Source organism: Oreochromis aureus, linkage group 3, assembly GCF_013358895.1.
Source record: "Oreochromis aureus strain Israel breed Guangdong linkage group 3, ZZ_aureus, whole genome shotgun sequence".
In the NCBI taxonomy this organism is placed as follows: domain Eukaryota; kingdom Metazoa; phylum Chordata; class Actinopteri; order Cichliformes; family Cichlidae; genus Oreochromis; species Oreochromis aureus.
In genome coordinates this window covers 40,529,237-40,543,599 of record NC_052944.1, presented here as the reverse complement: position 1 = coordinate 40,543,599, position 14,363 = coordinate 40,529,237, and the positions used below count along the sequence as shown (strand labels likewise).

General features: G+C 38.8%; 1 protein-coding gene across 2 annotated transcripts; it reads right to left on the bottom strand.

The window, feature by feature from the left end:
* Positions 1–1,073: 1,073 nt before the first annotated feature.
* On the bottom strand, positions 1,074–14,076 carry LOC116332048 (type I phosphatidylinositol 4,5-bisphosphate 4-phosphatase-A-like). Of its 2 annotated transcripts, none has more exons than XM_031754903.2 (7): positions 13,750–14,076; positions 9,867–10,048; positions 8,382–8,488; positions 6,294–6,405; positions 6,065–6,117; positions 5,816–5,906; positions 1,074–4,322 (listed from the first exon to the last, which is right to left on the bottom strand). In XM_031754903.2, the coding sequence occupies exons 1-7, from the start codon at positions 13,814–13,816 to the stop codon at positions 4,179–4,181; spliced, it is 756 nt and encodes a 251-aa protein (XP_031610763.1). In that variant the 5' UTR covers positions 13,817–14,076; the 3' UTR covers positions 1,074–4,178. The 2 variants fall into 2 exon arrangements, with proteins under 2 accessions (XP_031610763.1, XP_031610761.1); XM_031754901.2 differs by having other exon boundaries at positions 13,714–14,073.
* Between the last annotated feature and the right edge of the window lie 287 nt (positions 14,077–14,363).

The following is a 14,363-nucleotide window of genomic DNA, read 5'->3' as shown; positions in this document are numbered from 1 at the left end:
GTTCCCACAGCCCAAAGAAAAGCGCGTCCAGTTAAAATTATACTTAGTTGCATTAACAATCAGCTGAAGCATCACATATTTTATTCTGTCCATCAATCTGCTCCTGTATAATTTAACTATCTCATTATCAAATCACATGGCATCACCTAATTGCATTTAGGTATGTAGAGATGATCTTCTTAAGTTAAAGTCTAGCATCAGAACAGGGAAGAAAGGTGATTAAAGTTACTCTGAACACAGAATGGTCAAAAATTGCTGAGGACCATGGCCAGATTGCTCTGAGCCAATTGGAAGGAGACAGAAACTCAAATAACCACTCATTACAAGTAAAGTATGTAGAAGAGCATCTCTTCAGTCAAAACTTAAAGCAGGTGAACTAGAGCAGCAGAAGACCACACCAGGTGTCGCTTCTGTGAGCCAGAACACGAAGAACAGGAAACTGATGCTACTACTTCTATTCACATTCGCTCACCAAAACTGGACACAGATAACAGTAGTGTCAGGATTTGGTACCAATGAGTTTGTTTCATGACCACAGTGTATCCATCTTCTGATGGCTGGTTGGATCTCAAACTGGTTTCTTGAACATGACAGTGAGTTTATGGTACTCAAAAGTCCTCCAGTCACCAGATCTCAATCCAATAGAGGACCTTTGGGAACTGGTGGAACGGGAGATTACCATCATGGATGTACGCCTGATAAATCTGCAGCAACTGTGTGATGCTGTTATGTCAACATGGACCAAAAATCTTTGAGGAATGTTTCCAGCACCTTGTTGAATCTACGTCACCAAGAATTGAGGCAGTTCTGAAATTTGACTGAGTGGTCAGTATGACTAGAAAAGCACTAAATACATACACAGTGTAAACCAGGGATCAGCAGTGCAAATCAGATTAGACTGTAAATGCAGTGGTGCATAAAAAGAAACTAACATAAACTATAAAAGTTTCACAGGTATTAAAGACATTACAATACATCCTAAATACTCTGATAAGTTTGTGTGACAAAGAGAGACACATATTATTAATAGCTGATATATGTAAATAAATAAGAGGCACACTGGAGTCAGAGGATGTTGTTAAAAGTATTACTTTGTTTTGCATTATACCCAAAAAAAAAAAAAAAAAAAAAAAAACTCCATCCACCAGAATAACATTGACAAAAAGATACAGTAGTTAATCTGTACAATGTAGTGCAACATGTTTCACAGTCAGCAGGTACTTACATTAATCAGCCATGAGGGACAAGAGACAGCTTTGACAATTCTGTACAGTCTAAAATAATCAACATCCACTGGATATATTTGCACTTCCACAAAGAAACGGACACTCTAACAGGTTCTACTAGAATGTCAGAGCAGTTAGTTTGATTCAAATAAAATAGAGAAATAAATAAAATAACCCGCGTGTGGATCAAGTGTTTTAAACCTGTGATTCAAAGACGATTTTGAAGAATATGAACAGTACACACATATCAAAGCTCTGTCACATTGATATTTTCACTAAATTCAAACATGCCATTTTTGATCAACCTAAAACTTTTGAGTTTCTCTGACATGAATCATTACAAAATAAAGCTGGTGTTACACAAAAAAAAAAAAGAATCACATCAAATGCCCCAAGCACCCTGTCAAAGATCTGATAAGATTGCTGACGTGCTACTACACAACATGACCAAAAAAAAGAAAAAAAGGAAACGTGCTATTTAATCTCATGTTAATGCTCCTCCATAAACATTTCCTCATGTGAACCCTTTATTAGCTGCAACCTGACTTCCCTCTTCATATCATCCATCAGTTTCCACTGGCTTGCTTTTCCATGATTTCACTTGTTCGCACTAAAAGCATTTTTTACATACTAAGTGATCAGTTTTAACTCACACCATAATCTGTCCCTCAGCAAAAAATTTTAAAAGTATATATTTAATTATTAATGCCTTCAGAATGAATTACACATGGTTATTTCATTTGCCATGTGCCTTTATGTGGTAATCAAGGTCCTTTAAGTACTTTACTTCTCATAGTTTGGTCCTGCACTTGTTATGAAACATTCAAACATTATGAAAACTATTTGCTTTGGGACTTTCTCTTTCATTGTGCATAATTCTTCATCTTTAATTTGTTTAGGCCTCTGTCACACAGGCCTACAGACCAGCCTGTCACCCCCCTGGCGACCTCCTGTCCTGAAGTCAGTTGCCAACAGGGTGCTGGACCAAAAATCTCCTTGTGGCTACTAACATTATCACTGCAGTCTCCGGTAGTTTACATGGGAGACATTGACTTCTGCAAAAACTCATTAACTACTTGACTAGCATTAGCGAAACATGCGAACGTACGACACCCCACAAGCAGAGACTTTCCTCTTTAAAGTAAAAGCTTAGCACTGAAACGAACATGTTTCAAAGGCCACAACTTCTACTTTGAAGGTGTAAGACCTCTTTCTGGAGTGCGTTGCACTAATACTAGTCGAGTAGTTAATGAGAGTTTGCAGAAGTCAGCGTCTCCTATGTAAACTATAGGAGACTGCAGCGATCTGCTAGCAACCAAAACAGCCACAAAGTGATTTTTGGTCCAACACAGAACAAATTTTGCCAGGCAACCTCCAGTAACCACTTGCCAACTACTTGAAGGCTAGTTATTGTTAGGTGGTCGCCAACTGGTGCATCATCCTGTGTGACTGATGCCTTAAACAAGACACTTTGCTGTTGATCAGTGGCACTCGCCTGTCAGTGCTTTAAATAATGAGAGAAAAAAAATAGCTTGGCTAGCTCTAGCTTAGCATAAAGACTGGAAACAAACGCAAAAAGGTAACCGGGCTATATGCAAAGCTGCTAAAAAAAACAATGGTAAACAAATAATTCTACACTTAATACCCCATGAAAGCACAACATCAACTTTTAATTTAATATTTTTTAGCATTTCACTTACATTTATGCAATGCTATGCTAAGCTAAAGTAAGATATGCTGATTGTAAATTCTTTAAATTCTTATTTATCACACAGGCATGAGCAATATCAGTCTTCTTGCCCAATTTTCAAAGTGCACAGTCTCACTTAAAATATCACACTAGTCCTTTAATAAGAGAAGCGTCTACTGGTTCTACTCCGTTTTGGATCCATTTGAAAGCAAATTTGGGAACGTTTGCTCCTCTGTTGGCTGGCAAAAAAAGTTAACTAGTAAATTATTCTGCCTGATCTACCCAGTCTGATTATTACTATTCTTTTAATTAAAAGACCTTCTTCGGGCCAAATTGTATTTTAGTTTTTTTTTCTTGCATAGATGATACTTTTGGCTACCATCCACTAGCGTTTTAGGCAAACAGAATATTTTTTTCTAAACCAGATTGGTTATTTGGGTTTTCATTTACCTGAGAACCATAAACATTTTAGTCAGGAATAACAAAGTGAATACATTTTTGATTTCCATAATCATGTTTATGGTCTTGGTAAACACTGAAGGACCTCTCTATACCAGCAAAAACATAGTAATCTGTGCAAAAGTTCAGCCTCAAGTTTGAATTAACGCCTAGAAGTTTTAGACTCAAGTCTTTTGTTTCTTTTTTTAACAGAGATCTTGCTGTTGGCAGAGCGGCAGAGGATTGGCAAAAGAAGGACACTATAAAAGTTTACATTACTTTCATTTTTAAACTCCAAGATAAAGTATTGGCCTTGGTGGAGTACTGTGCTCTAGGAGTGTCCTTATTTAAAATTGCTTAAAATGCATGGACCTCTCAAAAATCACAATCACATGCAGCTCTCCAATTTAACTAATCCAATCAGAAAACAGCAGAATCAGACTCTGAAACACCCCATTAGTAATGCAAAGAACCACATTTCATCCATCCAGCTTCTCTTCTGTGGTGCAACAACCACCTACAACATGTAATGCTAAACAAAAGAAACTGAATTACATGAATTTTGGCAATGTGTGGTCATGTTTATGTTTATATTTTCTAACCCAATTTGGTAGCAACTTGAAGTTTTTAACATGTTAAAAAACTTTTTGTTCTTTAACTCTTCTTTATACCTACTGTCCCCCCATTTTTTCTTGCCTCACATTGATGTCAGGAGTCACTGTTTTGTTCTCACTTGAGATCTTTACTTTCTTTTTTAAAATTTTTTTTAAATTTTCTCCTCCTCATACAGCAGCCCTCTCGCCTACCTCACCCTCTTTCTCCCTCTATGTGATATTGGATAAGGGTTCACTAATTTTTAGACACTTCCAGTAGATGGTTCTGGCCATGGTGAAAAACATGAGCAGGAGCAGGAGCACCCACGACACGTAGATCCCTTTTGAGCTCTTGGCGGACTTCCAGGTGCCGACCTGAACACAGAAGCACACAGGAGATGTTTTTAAGATTTCAGTTTTATTTTGAAAGCGGCACCTTGTGATGTCAGTTAGCAATTGCACCTGACAAATAATTATTTACTGTACTGAACGGTCAATGAGGAAGACCACAAAATCAACAAAATAAAATACATATTAACCACACGCCTCCACGAATATGTATTAATATATGTGGACTCCGTCTAATCGACACTATGTTTCAATTGTCAGCTTTTTCTATGGGAATACTTGACCAAAGCTCATGTTGACTAAAGGAAACAGTTTTGGCATGAAAACATGCTTATGTGAAGGAATAACATTCAATATCAGTGCTGCTTTGGCATGAATTGAACCCATTTACCAACAATTACAATGATATTATTGCTTATTGTGTCAGTGCTCTGCCTCTTTTTTTTCTTTTGTTAACTGTTTTTTAATAATGTTGTGCTTTGTATGACTTGAAAAATGTCATAAAAATTGCCTAAAAAGTGTTGAGAATTGAGGCTTTTCTGGAGCCATCTGTGCAGTGTGTGATTAACAGTCATTCTGTTGTCACTTAGATCAAGGTGAACAAAAAGAGCATCTGTGAATCTGCCTTTTGTACAAACGTGGAGTTTACAATAAGGTTATTTACAATATCAAAGTGCAGCAATAACAGTTAATGTGATTAGCTATTTACAGTAATAGTTACAATAAATAAACGTTAATAACCAAAATTAAATGTCAATTTAATTTAAATGTAGCACAAATACATTATGCACTCAACATTCACTTTATTAGGTACACCTGTTCAACTGGTAGTCAATGCAAATATCTAATCAGCCAATCACATGGCAGCAGCTGACTGCATTTAGGCATGCAGACATGGTTCCAACAATCTGCTGAAATTCAAACTAAGAATCAGAATGAGGAAGAAAGGTGATGTCAGTGACTTTGAATGTGTTGTGGTTGATGAAGAACTGCTGGTCTACTGGGATTTTCCGACATGACCATCTCTATGGTTTACAGAGAATGATGTGAAAAAGAGGAAATATCCAGTTTGCAGCAGGTCTGTGGAAGAAAACCTCTTGCTGTCAGAGGTCAGAAAATGGCCACGCTGTTTTGAGTAGACAGGAAGGCAACAGAAACCTAAATAACCGCTTGTTACAGCTAAAGTATGTAGAAGAGCACCTCTCAACACACAACATGTTGAACCTTGAACCAGATACAAGTGTTCTTAACTCATATCAGTTAAGAACACCTTGTTAAATCTATATCATGAAGAGTTAAGGCCGCTTTGAAGGCTAAAGGGTCCAACCCAGGACTAGTTTAGTTAATAAAATGGCTGTTGAGTTTATTTTCGCCTAAAATTTCCAGCAGTAGGACATCTGCTGGTTAAATGATTTGGCTCTTGGCATCCTGATCATCATCTTTAAAAAACAGATACAATTTGATCTACCAACAGTTTAAAAGTTAACATCACTCCAACATCTTCGCCCACAAATACACACCAAAAGTCCTGCGGTGGAGGCAGCGAAGATTAAAAACAGCAGGAGGCACAGCAGGCTCCTCCTTCTGGGGTACCCCACACCAATAGAAGAGCTGGAAATCAAACCGAGAGACAGTCAAAGAAAAAAAAATTCAAATTATAAATGTAAAACACTTATTTACCTTCCTCACACACACACACACACACACACACACACACACACACACACACACACACAGAGAGAGAGAAAGTGAACATCTGACATACTCACACTTTTCGGCAGTGAGGACATCGAGCCAAAGTGCAGTCTGAAAACTCTGTCCACTAAGAGAGAGGAAATGAAAAGGTCAGTGTGTGCATATATTACAGTTCTGTATCGGGAGGTAAAGCAGAAGACTACATTGGCAAGTAATTCTGTAGATGTCAGTAAATAAATACATAAAGAAGTAAAACTGGCATTGTCAGCTGTAATGTAAGACATGTGACTGTGTGACTTGTACCAGGAATGTGTTGGAGCAGTGTCCACAGATGACTCTGATGCCAACAGGCTGACGCCGTGGTTCAGGACTGTCCCCTCCAATGTGGACTGGACCTAGGTTGATGATGCGTTTACTGGCAGGGAACAGAAAATACTGATTTAACATGAACACATGTGAAGAGCCTTTTTCAGCTTTTTAAAAAAGGGTGTAAATCTAAAGTTGCAAAATTTAAAGCCACCTCTGTGTAATACGTAGGTGTGTAACTTGGAAAAACTGTAACTGGAAGTGATTATAGTAAATAAATAAATGAGGAAATATACTAAAGTTACTGTACAAAAAGCCCCCAGCTGATTAAGAGTGTCAGGTGGGAATTTCACTTGGACTTAATCTGTAAAAACCCAAAATTTATGTCCTCCTTCACTTTCTCCAAAGTTTCTGCCAGGCCAATTCTGGCCCCCTGGGCCTCATGTTTGACACCCCTGACCTGGATCATGATTTGTTAGTTGGTTTAAAAATTGGACACCTAAACTAAAACACTGAAGATCAAAATATGAAAAAGAGGTCCACCTTCATGACTTTCGGCTCAGCACACCTCACTAACTCAATCTCTGTTTGTCCTCTCAGAGCTGACAGCAAAAAGCCTTTACAAGCAGCTTACACTGAAAAAGTACTGGAAACAGACTTAATCAGCAGTAATGGAAGATGACAGCAGCAGGAAATGTTCCAGTCTGACCGATGTCAGGCTGTCATTCTGCTAAACCGCAGTGGATGAAGACGCGAGCTGAGGGAGACCAGGAGGCTCGTTCAGCCATGAACCTGAGATTTATGAAAATTATGTTGCCGTCATCTGTTGGCAGAGCAGCCGTACTTCTTTGCTCCAGGCTGCTTTGATTGACAGGCATGCCAACACAGGCAGCTGTAGTCCTGTGCTGTCTGCCAGGCCTCTCCACCTCTAATTGGAGTCACTGAGCTAGACCTGGTGCTGCTGTTCCTTTTGGAGTATTTTTATTAGAGTTAATCTAAAAAAATAATGTGGCTTGATGAAAAGGTATCACGAAGCTTCATTTTTAGTGAGCAAAACTGTAATCCCTTCAAATATTCTGGCTACAAAACCAAAATAGCAGGGTAAAAATCAAGGCTTCAAGATGGAAGTGTGATGCCACAGTTTATGGTTTACCTATGTGGAGTAAACTTGTTTCTCTTTTTAGAACCGAGTAGTTTCATACTTCAGGCCTGCTTATAGAACAAAGTGACCATGTCTGCATCAGAGGTTAGTGAGGGTGATTTCTGTTAACAAATTTCCCACCTGTGGGACTAATAAAGGCCATCTTATTATTGTATACACAGCTTATTTGAGCTACCCTTGGAAAAACCCAGACGCTATTATAATAGTCATCAAACCACATCTTTTACCAATTTATACACTGAAGGGTCAAAACACGCCATTAAGGGTACTGGGGAGGTCATGTCCTGGTTTTTGTATGTGGTGTCAGTGTTACAGAAACAAACAAAATGCTGGGAATACTGAAGCTATAACTATTGTTCCTTATTTTGAGATGATAATTTTTATTCTCTCACTAATAGATTTAAAAACTGCAGCTAAAAAGTAGCTGGAAATGCGCTGGAGGAATCAACGGTATTGAAGAGACCAATAATAACAGCTTTGGGCTGCGCCATATTTTCAGGTAGTTGCACGCCAGATTACATCGTAGGGCATCAGAGAGGTTTTTGGTTATAATGTAGCCCAGCACAGATATCCACTTGAAGCGTAAATCCCCAGTTATGCCAGGCTTTTTCCAGGCCTGTTTTATAAAATCTGGTCTGTTCTATTCTTTTTTAAACATATTTAATTCTGTTTCAGGCTTTAATATGAGAAATTTGTAACTTTGTTAATACAAGTGTCATATAACTAGAGTTTATCATTTTACTTTCATTATTATAACTTGTTATACCAAAAATAGGACTGAATTTTCCAAAAAGGGTATACCTTCAACAGTCTCTTAACACCACGCAATGCTTGCTTTTGCTGAACGGCTGAAACAGGTGGTGTGATTACGTGTTAAAGCTGAGATGGATTAAAAGCAGCCTCTGTTTCTTTTCCTGACTCACCAGTACGGTCTTGGACAGGCGATCTTCTGCGATGTCACTTTGCAGATCAGCAGACAGTTGCAGGGACAGCGGACATACTTCTTTCCAACAGGAGCGTTCTTAATGGGCTGAAACCAGAGAGGTGAAGACACAGAAAGGAAGAATAAGAAACCTAAAACATTTGCTTTTGGCTTTTCCAAATGTGAGGTTCTTAAATTGTTTTACTTTTGATTTCATCAGACACATGAAGAAGGGAACGATAATCCAACACGCCGATATTTTGTGGTTTACCAATGCAACTTTCTAACAAATACTGACGTAAGTACAGATTTCTATTATATTAAAAAGTTATTAACTATTTTTTGGTATACAAAGTCTGGTTTCAACTACTCTTGTCAAATGTTTTTTCTTCATTTTTCAGGATGCCAATGTTTCAAGCGGATAACAGTCTCTCTTTTTTTTAGTTTTGAACGAAAACAGTCAGGCACATCTACAAGTGTACCACAAGTCATAGTTTTAAGTCGCAGAATATAAAAATTTGGAAAGACTTAGGATCTTACAGGGTCACCATTTGCAAGACAACAACTAAATACCTTTTGAGATTATTTCCCATCATGCTCCAGGTGGAAATTTACAAGAAGAAAAACTGCCCTAAGCATCGAGACCAGAAACAAAGTGATGTAAGCAGGAAGCAAAGTAAAAGTGGGCCCTTACTGCTGAAATGTTACTTTGAATGTCAACGTCGTCAGTTTCACTACCACTTAGCAAGTAGTTGTCTGCAGACAAGTTGGTGATGTCAATGCAAATTAAGAGACACTATGGCAGTCTGCTAGCGACTAAAGGAATTACAAGGAAGCAGCACAATATAACCATTTGAGACCAATTTGTGCTAGCGACAGTCAGCAACCACTTGCCGACTGGTCAGGGAATACACATTTTTCCCTAGTGATCACTGGTTACCAGCTGGTCACCAACCATCTCTAGACAGGTAAAGTTATTTTATCTGTGCAGGTTATCTCCGTTCACTTGCATCAAGTCTTTACTAATTCTAACTAATTAATTATAGTTATTATAATTACTATTTATAACTACAGTAAGCTAGATCTCGGTTTTCCATATGTTGTGTTTGATGCATTAATATAGACCCACTTTGCTTTATTGAGTTTTTAATACTGTGCTGTTTACCATTGAATGTTTCACAATAAAAGCCCCATAAAGGAAGGGTTTTCCGGTTTATTCTACTGCAATGCCAGATGACTTTTATTTTGAAATGTGCACAGAAGCACTGAGTTTTTGTAGTAACAGCATAATACAGAAACTTAACGCAGCAACATGGGATCTCAAATAAGGCTCCAACAAAAATAAGAGTCCCTGCAGAGGAAAATGGTCTTCTGTGTTAAATATGCTTAACATTTATTATAATCTAAGCTTGCAGAAAATAAACGTTGTTTCTTTCTGTAGTTGAGGTACATCAAGACTATATGGTTCTCTGTATCTGCCTCTCACCGTAGCTTCATTGCAGATGTTGCACTTCACCACATGCTGGTGCGTCTTGCCCTCCACAGATATGGAGGTTTGACAAACCCGGCAGCTGATGACCGGAGCGCTGCTGCTGTCCGGGCTGCCCTGTGGGGAGTACGGGGGTGGAGGCTCGCCAGGTGCCACTGAGCTGGGGAACGGAGCTAAACCTGATGAAGATGAAGAAGAGGTTTTATTAACACTGTATTTATTAACACTAATAAAACAACATTTTGTTTATCATGAAAAAAAGATAGAAAATATATAGCCCGAAGTACTGCTCCACCTACACATTACATCTACAGCTGCTCAGCCATGAGAACACATGCCATGAAGCTCCCAGTGCACAGTTTCTGTGCTAATATTAATGGACTAATGAAATTTGGAGCTTTGCAGTTCAGGAGTCAGCAGAGTCTTCTATGCGCCTCAGCACTTGGTGACCCCTCCCTGTAACTTTACATCGGTCTGACATTTTGAGGCTGAGCTGCCGTGGCTCCTAAACTCTTCCACTTTGCTGTTATACTGCTAAGACCTAATGAAAGCAAGAAATGTAATGAATTTGTTGCTGTGGTGGAGTCGTACTCCGTGAGCTCTTTAAAAGGACCCATTCCCAAACCAAATATTTGTAAAGACAGACTGTATGATTAGGCGCTTTATTTTAGAAACATGTGAGACTGAAAACACTTGAATTCAAAGATTAAAATCTGTGGCCTGGTACTTTTGTCTATGTGGTGTGCATGGAAAATCTTTAACTTTAACTTGATGACACTGATCAGGAAACTAGTGGCTTACCAGATCAGTGTAACTGCTTCTCCCTTTTGTATGGGGCATTTCTAAGAGCCATCCATTTTCTCATGGTAAATTTCTGCATTTTCACTCTTCAAAACTCTTGTGCAATGGTACAACACTGCAGTTCAGTAAACAACGTTATCGTTAACAAGTATTGGTTCACAATATCACCACTTTTGTGCTTGTTCAAGACAAACAGTAGGTGCACAAACAGAATTCAGATGTGTATCTGTTTGTTTATACTGACTCATGTGTGGGTCAGCAAATTGTATGTTTAATTATATTGGTTAACATAATGTTATCTATGCGTGACACTGTCAAGGGTCAAAACTCAGTGAGTGTAATACAGGAAGCACAGAAACCAAGTGACTGTCAAACTTACAAGGAAGCAACCAGAGAAGTGAGAGAGAGAAATTAGAGTTACAGCAGAGATAAGAGCAATGAAAAAAGACAAACAAGCCAGGCATGTGGTGTCTGACATGACTGCACAGAAAAGTGGAACAACTTTTTTAGTTTACTAGTAAAAAAACAAAACAAAAACACAAAAAACTTTTCATTTAAATCCCAGACACTGAGAGACTTCGACGCATTTCTGCAAGTTATTATATGGAGTTGCTTCTAGGGAAGTGCAATTAATCATAGTTTGATTTCAATGACAATGTTTTCTTTCCGTTGACTATTAAAATAATTTAACATTTTTTTATTTTTTTTTTGTATTCTGCTTTGCAGTAGTTCTCTGGTTTTTGTCCTTCAGCACAATCAATTTTCTTAACTTCAAACCAAAAAATTTTCTTGCCTGACAGGTTGTGACAGGCTTAGCTCAAATATTTGTATTGATTTCCTATCGTCATGTGACATATACAATTCACGGAAATCTACTTGATTGAAGTGAAAAGGTTTAATAATGTATGTTTAATAATGTATAATATAAATAAAATATATATATTTGCATTTATTTGTATATTTTGTAAACATTTATTTACAAAATACACATTCGAGTAATTCTGCAAAATAATTTTGATTTCTAAATTATTTTGCAGTAATAAAAGTCCTAATTTGTTTTGAATCAGTTCCATTTTACAAGCAGTGGATATGATGTTTAGGAGGTTTATTATGTAGAAAAAAAGATGTAGTTATGAAAAACAAATTAGCCCAAACATATTTTGACATGGAGACTAGAGGAGGTGGGGATTCAACCTGACAGATGACCTGCTCTACTTCCTGAACCACAGCCGTTCCCAAATCGTGCAGTTTCCAAGAAATCTCCCATCTGCGTACTAACCAGGCCTGACCCCCCTTAGCTTCCAAGTTCAGACGAGATCAGGCATGCACAGAACAGCCATCTTGGTCCTGGTTTATCATTTTACTGCTCAGTAACAATTCAGTAAATCTAAATTCTTGTTTACTTGTCACATTTTATTTTCTAAAGTTAGTAAAGCAAGGCAGCAAGGGAAGCCTGATCTTGTCATACACATAAAAAAAATAATAATATCCAGTTTCTTCCCTCACATTGTGGATTACAGCTTATTGGCATTTTGCTGGTATCGGATTAGTACTCTGCATCGGTATCAATACTGTATAGGAAATGAAAAGAAATGGTGGATTGTTAGTGGTTTTCAGATTCTCTCACACCAGAAATGGGAGCGCTGCCCAATCTGAAAAAAAGGTGATGTTTATACACCATTAGTTTTAAGGTATTTACAGGTGGGATAGTTTCAGTCCATCTACCTGATATCAGACATCATGTGGTTTCACTCCATTTCAGTCACTAAATGACTTTCGGATGTGCCTGACAATACACAGCAATGCCAAAATACTGGTTCTACCAGGTTTCAGAGGTAGAGTGGTGCGAAGGAAGAAAAAAAACCCAACATGCTCCCACATTTGTCTCCAAAAGTTGAATCTGTTCATCTGGACGTAGCGTTTTGTGGGAGAAACGTTTCGTCACTCATCCAAGTGACTCCTTCAGTCTCAGCTGACTGCAGGTTTCCCCAAACCTTATAAACAGTACATTTGCATAATGACTGAAACCAGCCCACTGAAGGAACAATGGGCTGTGAGGTCAGTTCCTTAATCATAATTATGCCACATTTGTCATTCAGCAGACTTGTCCAAGATGCTGAAGCAAAAACATGTTAAAAAAAATCCCTGTGGCAGAGCACAGACTGAAAACACCTGAGCATGACACAGACTCATTAATCGGAAGCAGCCTGTGGTGATCACCAGACCGACTGCAGGGTTCCCCCCCCCAACCCCCAACTGAGAAGCAATTGTTTCATGTTGCAATGCCAGATAAATCAGTCAAACTGCTGAAGCGGAACAACTCAAAGGTTTGGGAAATCTGTGTGGTTAACGGTGATTTTTAATATTTTCCTGGTACAAGAAAAAAAGTACATAACCCATAACAATAGTAAAATAATGACACAATAAAAATGGTCTGGCCACATTGTTATTTGTAATCTCTAGTATTGGTCGAGAATTTTACAATCAAGATATCCCTGTCCAAAATGAAGTCTTTAAATTACTTTACTCTGTGCCCGTTTCATCAAAACTCAACGCATCAATACCATGCACTAAAGAAAAGCAGCAAATCCTCACATGAGAACAATCAGAACCTGCTGATTTTTGCTGTTCAGGCTCGATAAATGACTAATCACAGGGCGTTGTTACAGTGAACTGACAGCCTGGAGCTCTGACCTCTTGTCATAATCCAAATCACCAAATCAAACTTACCCACATGAAAAGCCTTTCAAACACCCGGTTTTTCATGCCTAACATCCGTTAAAGACTGCTGACAGCTCAAAGGTGCTCATTAGCATGGGTAAATCAACCTAAAACCTGTCTTTAATTAATTTTGTGCGGGTTGAATCTCCTTTAGTTGTCTCATAATGTCTCTATTTACGGCTAACGTTAGCCTGACAACTAACATTTGTTTACAACATGACACCTTTAACGGTAAAAACAAACTACAATACCACGCTGTTGAAGCCTGTTAATGAGTGCGTGTATTCTGAATGGTGGTGTGAAAAGGACACAGAGGACATACTCTGAGGTTTCGGCAGATATCCGTGTGAGCTCGCACCGGGAGAGAAGCCGTTGGTCCCGTCGTGCTGATCGGGCAGCAGCGGTGACCGTTCCCCGTCCGCCATCGCTCCCTCCGGACCCGAGCCTTTCTTCCAACAACGCCCCGCGGGAAGAGTCTCTGCGGCGGCTGGGAGACTCCTCGGACCTCCGGTAAAAATTTGTTTGGAGGAGTCGGTGTGAGGCTTTCAACCCCTGATCCTGCTCGAGGTTTGGGTTACTGACAGCCACATGACGCGGCGAAAACACTCACTAAACGCGGAAACGTTACAACGAAAACATGCGTCACATGACTCAAGGAGTCAGGAAGTGACGGACAACGGGCTAGACCAATGAACGAGCCGTGGCGGAATGGGCGGGTCCTTCTGCGACTAACATAAAAATGATAAACTGTAAGGCGATGATTGCATTACAATTACAGCTGGTCTATGCGCACATAATAGGTTAGACTTTATTGTTGTTATACAAGTGAAATGAAATTTATTCTGGCATCTCTCCTCTACCTATCAGAAAACAACAAATAATAACAACAATAATAAACAGCTAAGTTTGCGTCTCTTCTCACAGTCCAAAGACATGTATGGCAGGTTGGTTATAGCTAACTCTCTATAACTA

What these genes read in the sequence shown, in the direction of transcription:
- LOC116332048 (XM_031754901.2), bottom strand. Translation starts at nt 13,816, where the DNA reads ATGGCGGACGGGGAACGGTCACCGCTGCTGCCCGATCAGCACGACGGG. An exon ending in ACATCTGCAATGAAGCTACG is followed by an intron (nt 8,489 to 9,866) that starts GTGAGAGGCAGA and finishes CTCTGGTTTCAG; the next exon opens with CCCATTAAGAACGCTCCTGT. An exon ending in CCTCCACCGCAGGACTTTTG is followed by an intron (nt 4,323 to 5,815) that starts GTGTGTATTTGT and finishes TTCTGTGTTCAG; the next exon opens with GTCGGCACCTGGAAGTCCGC.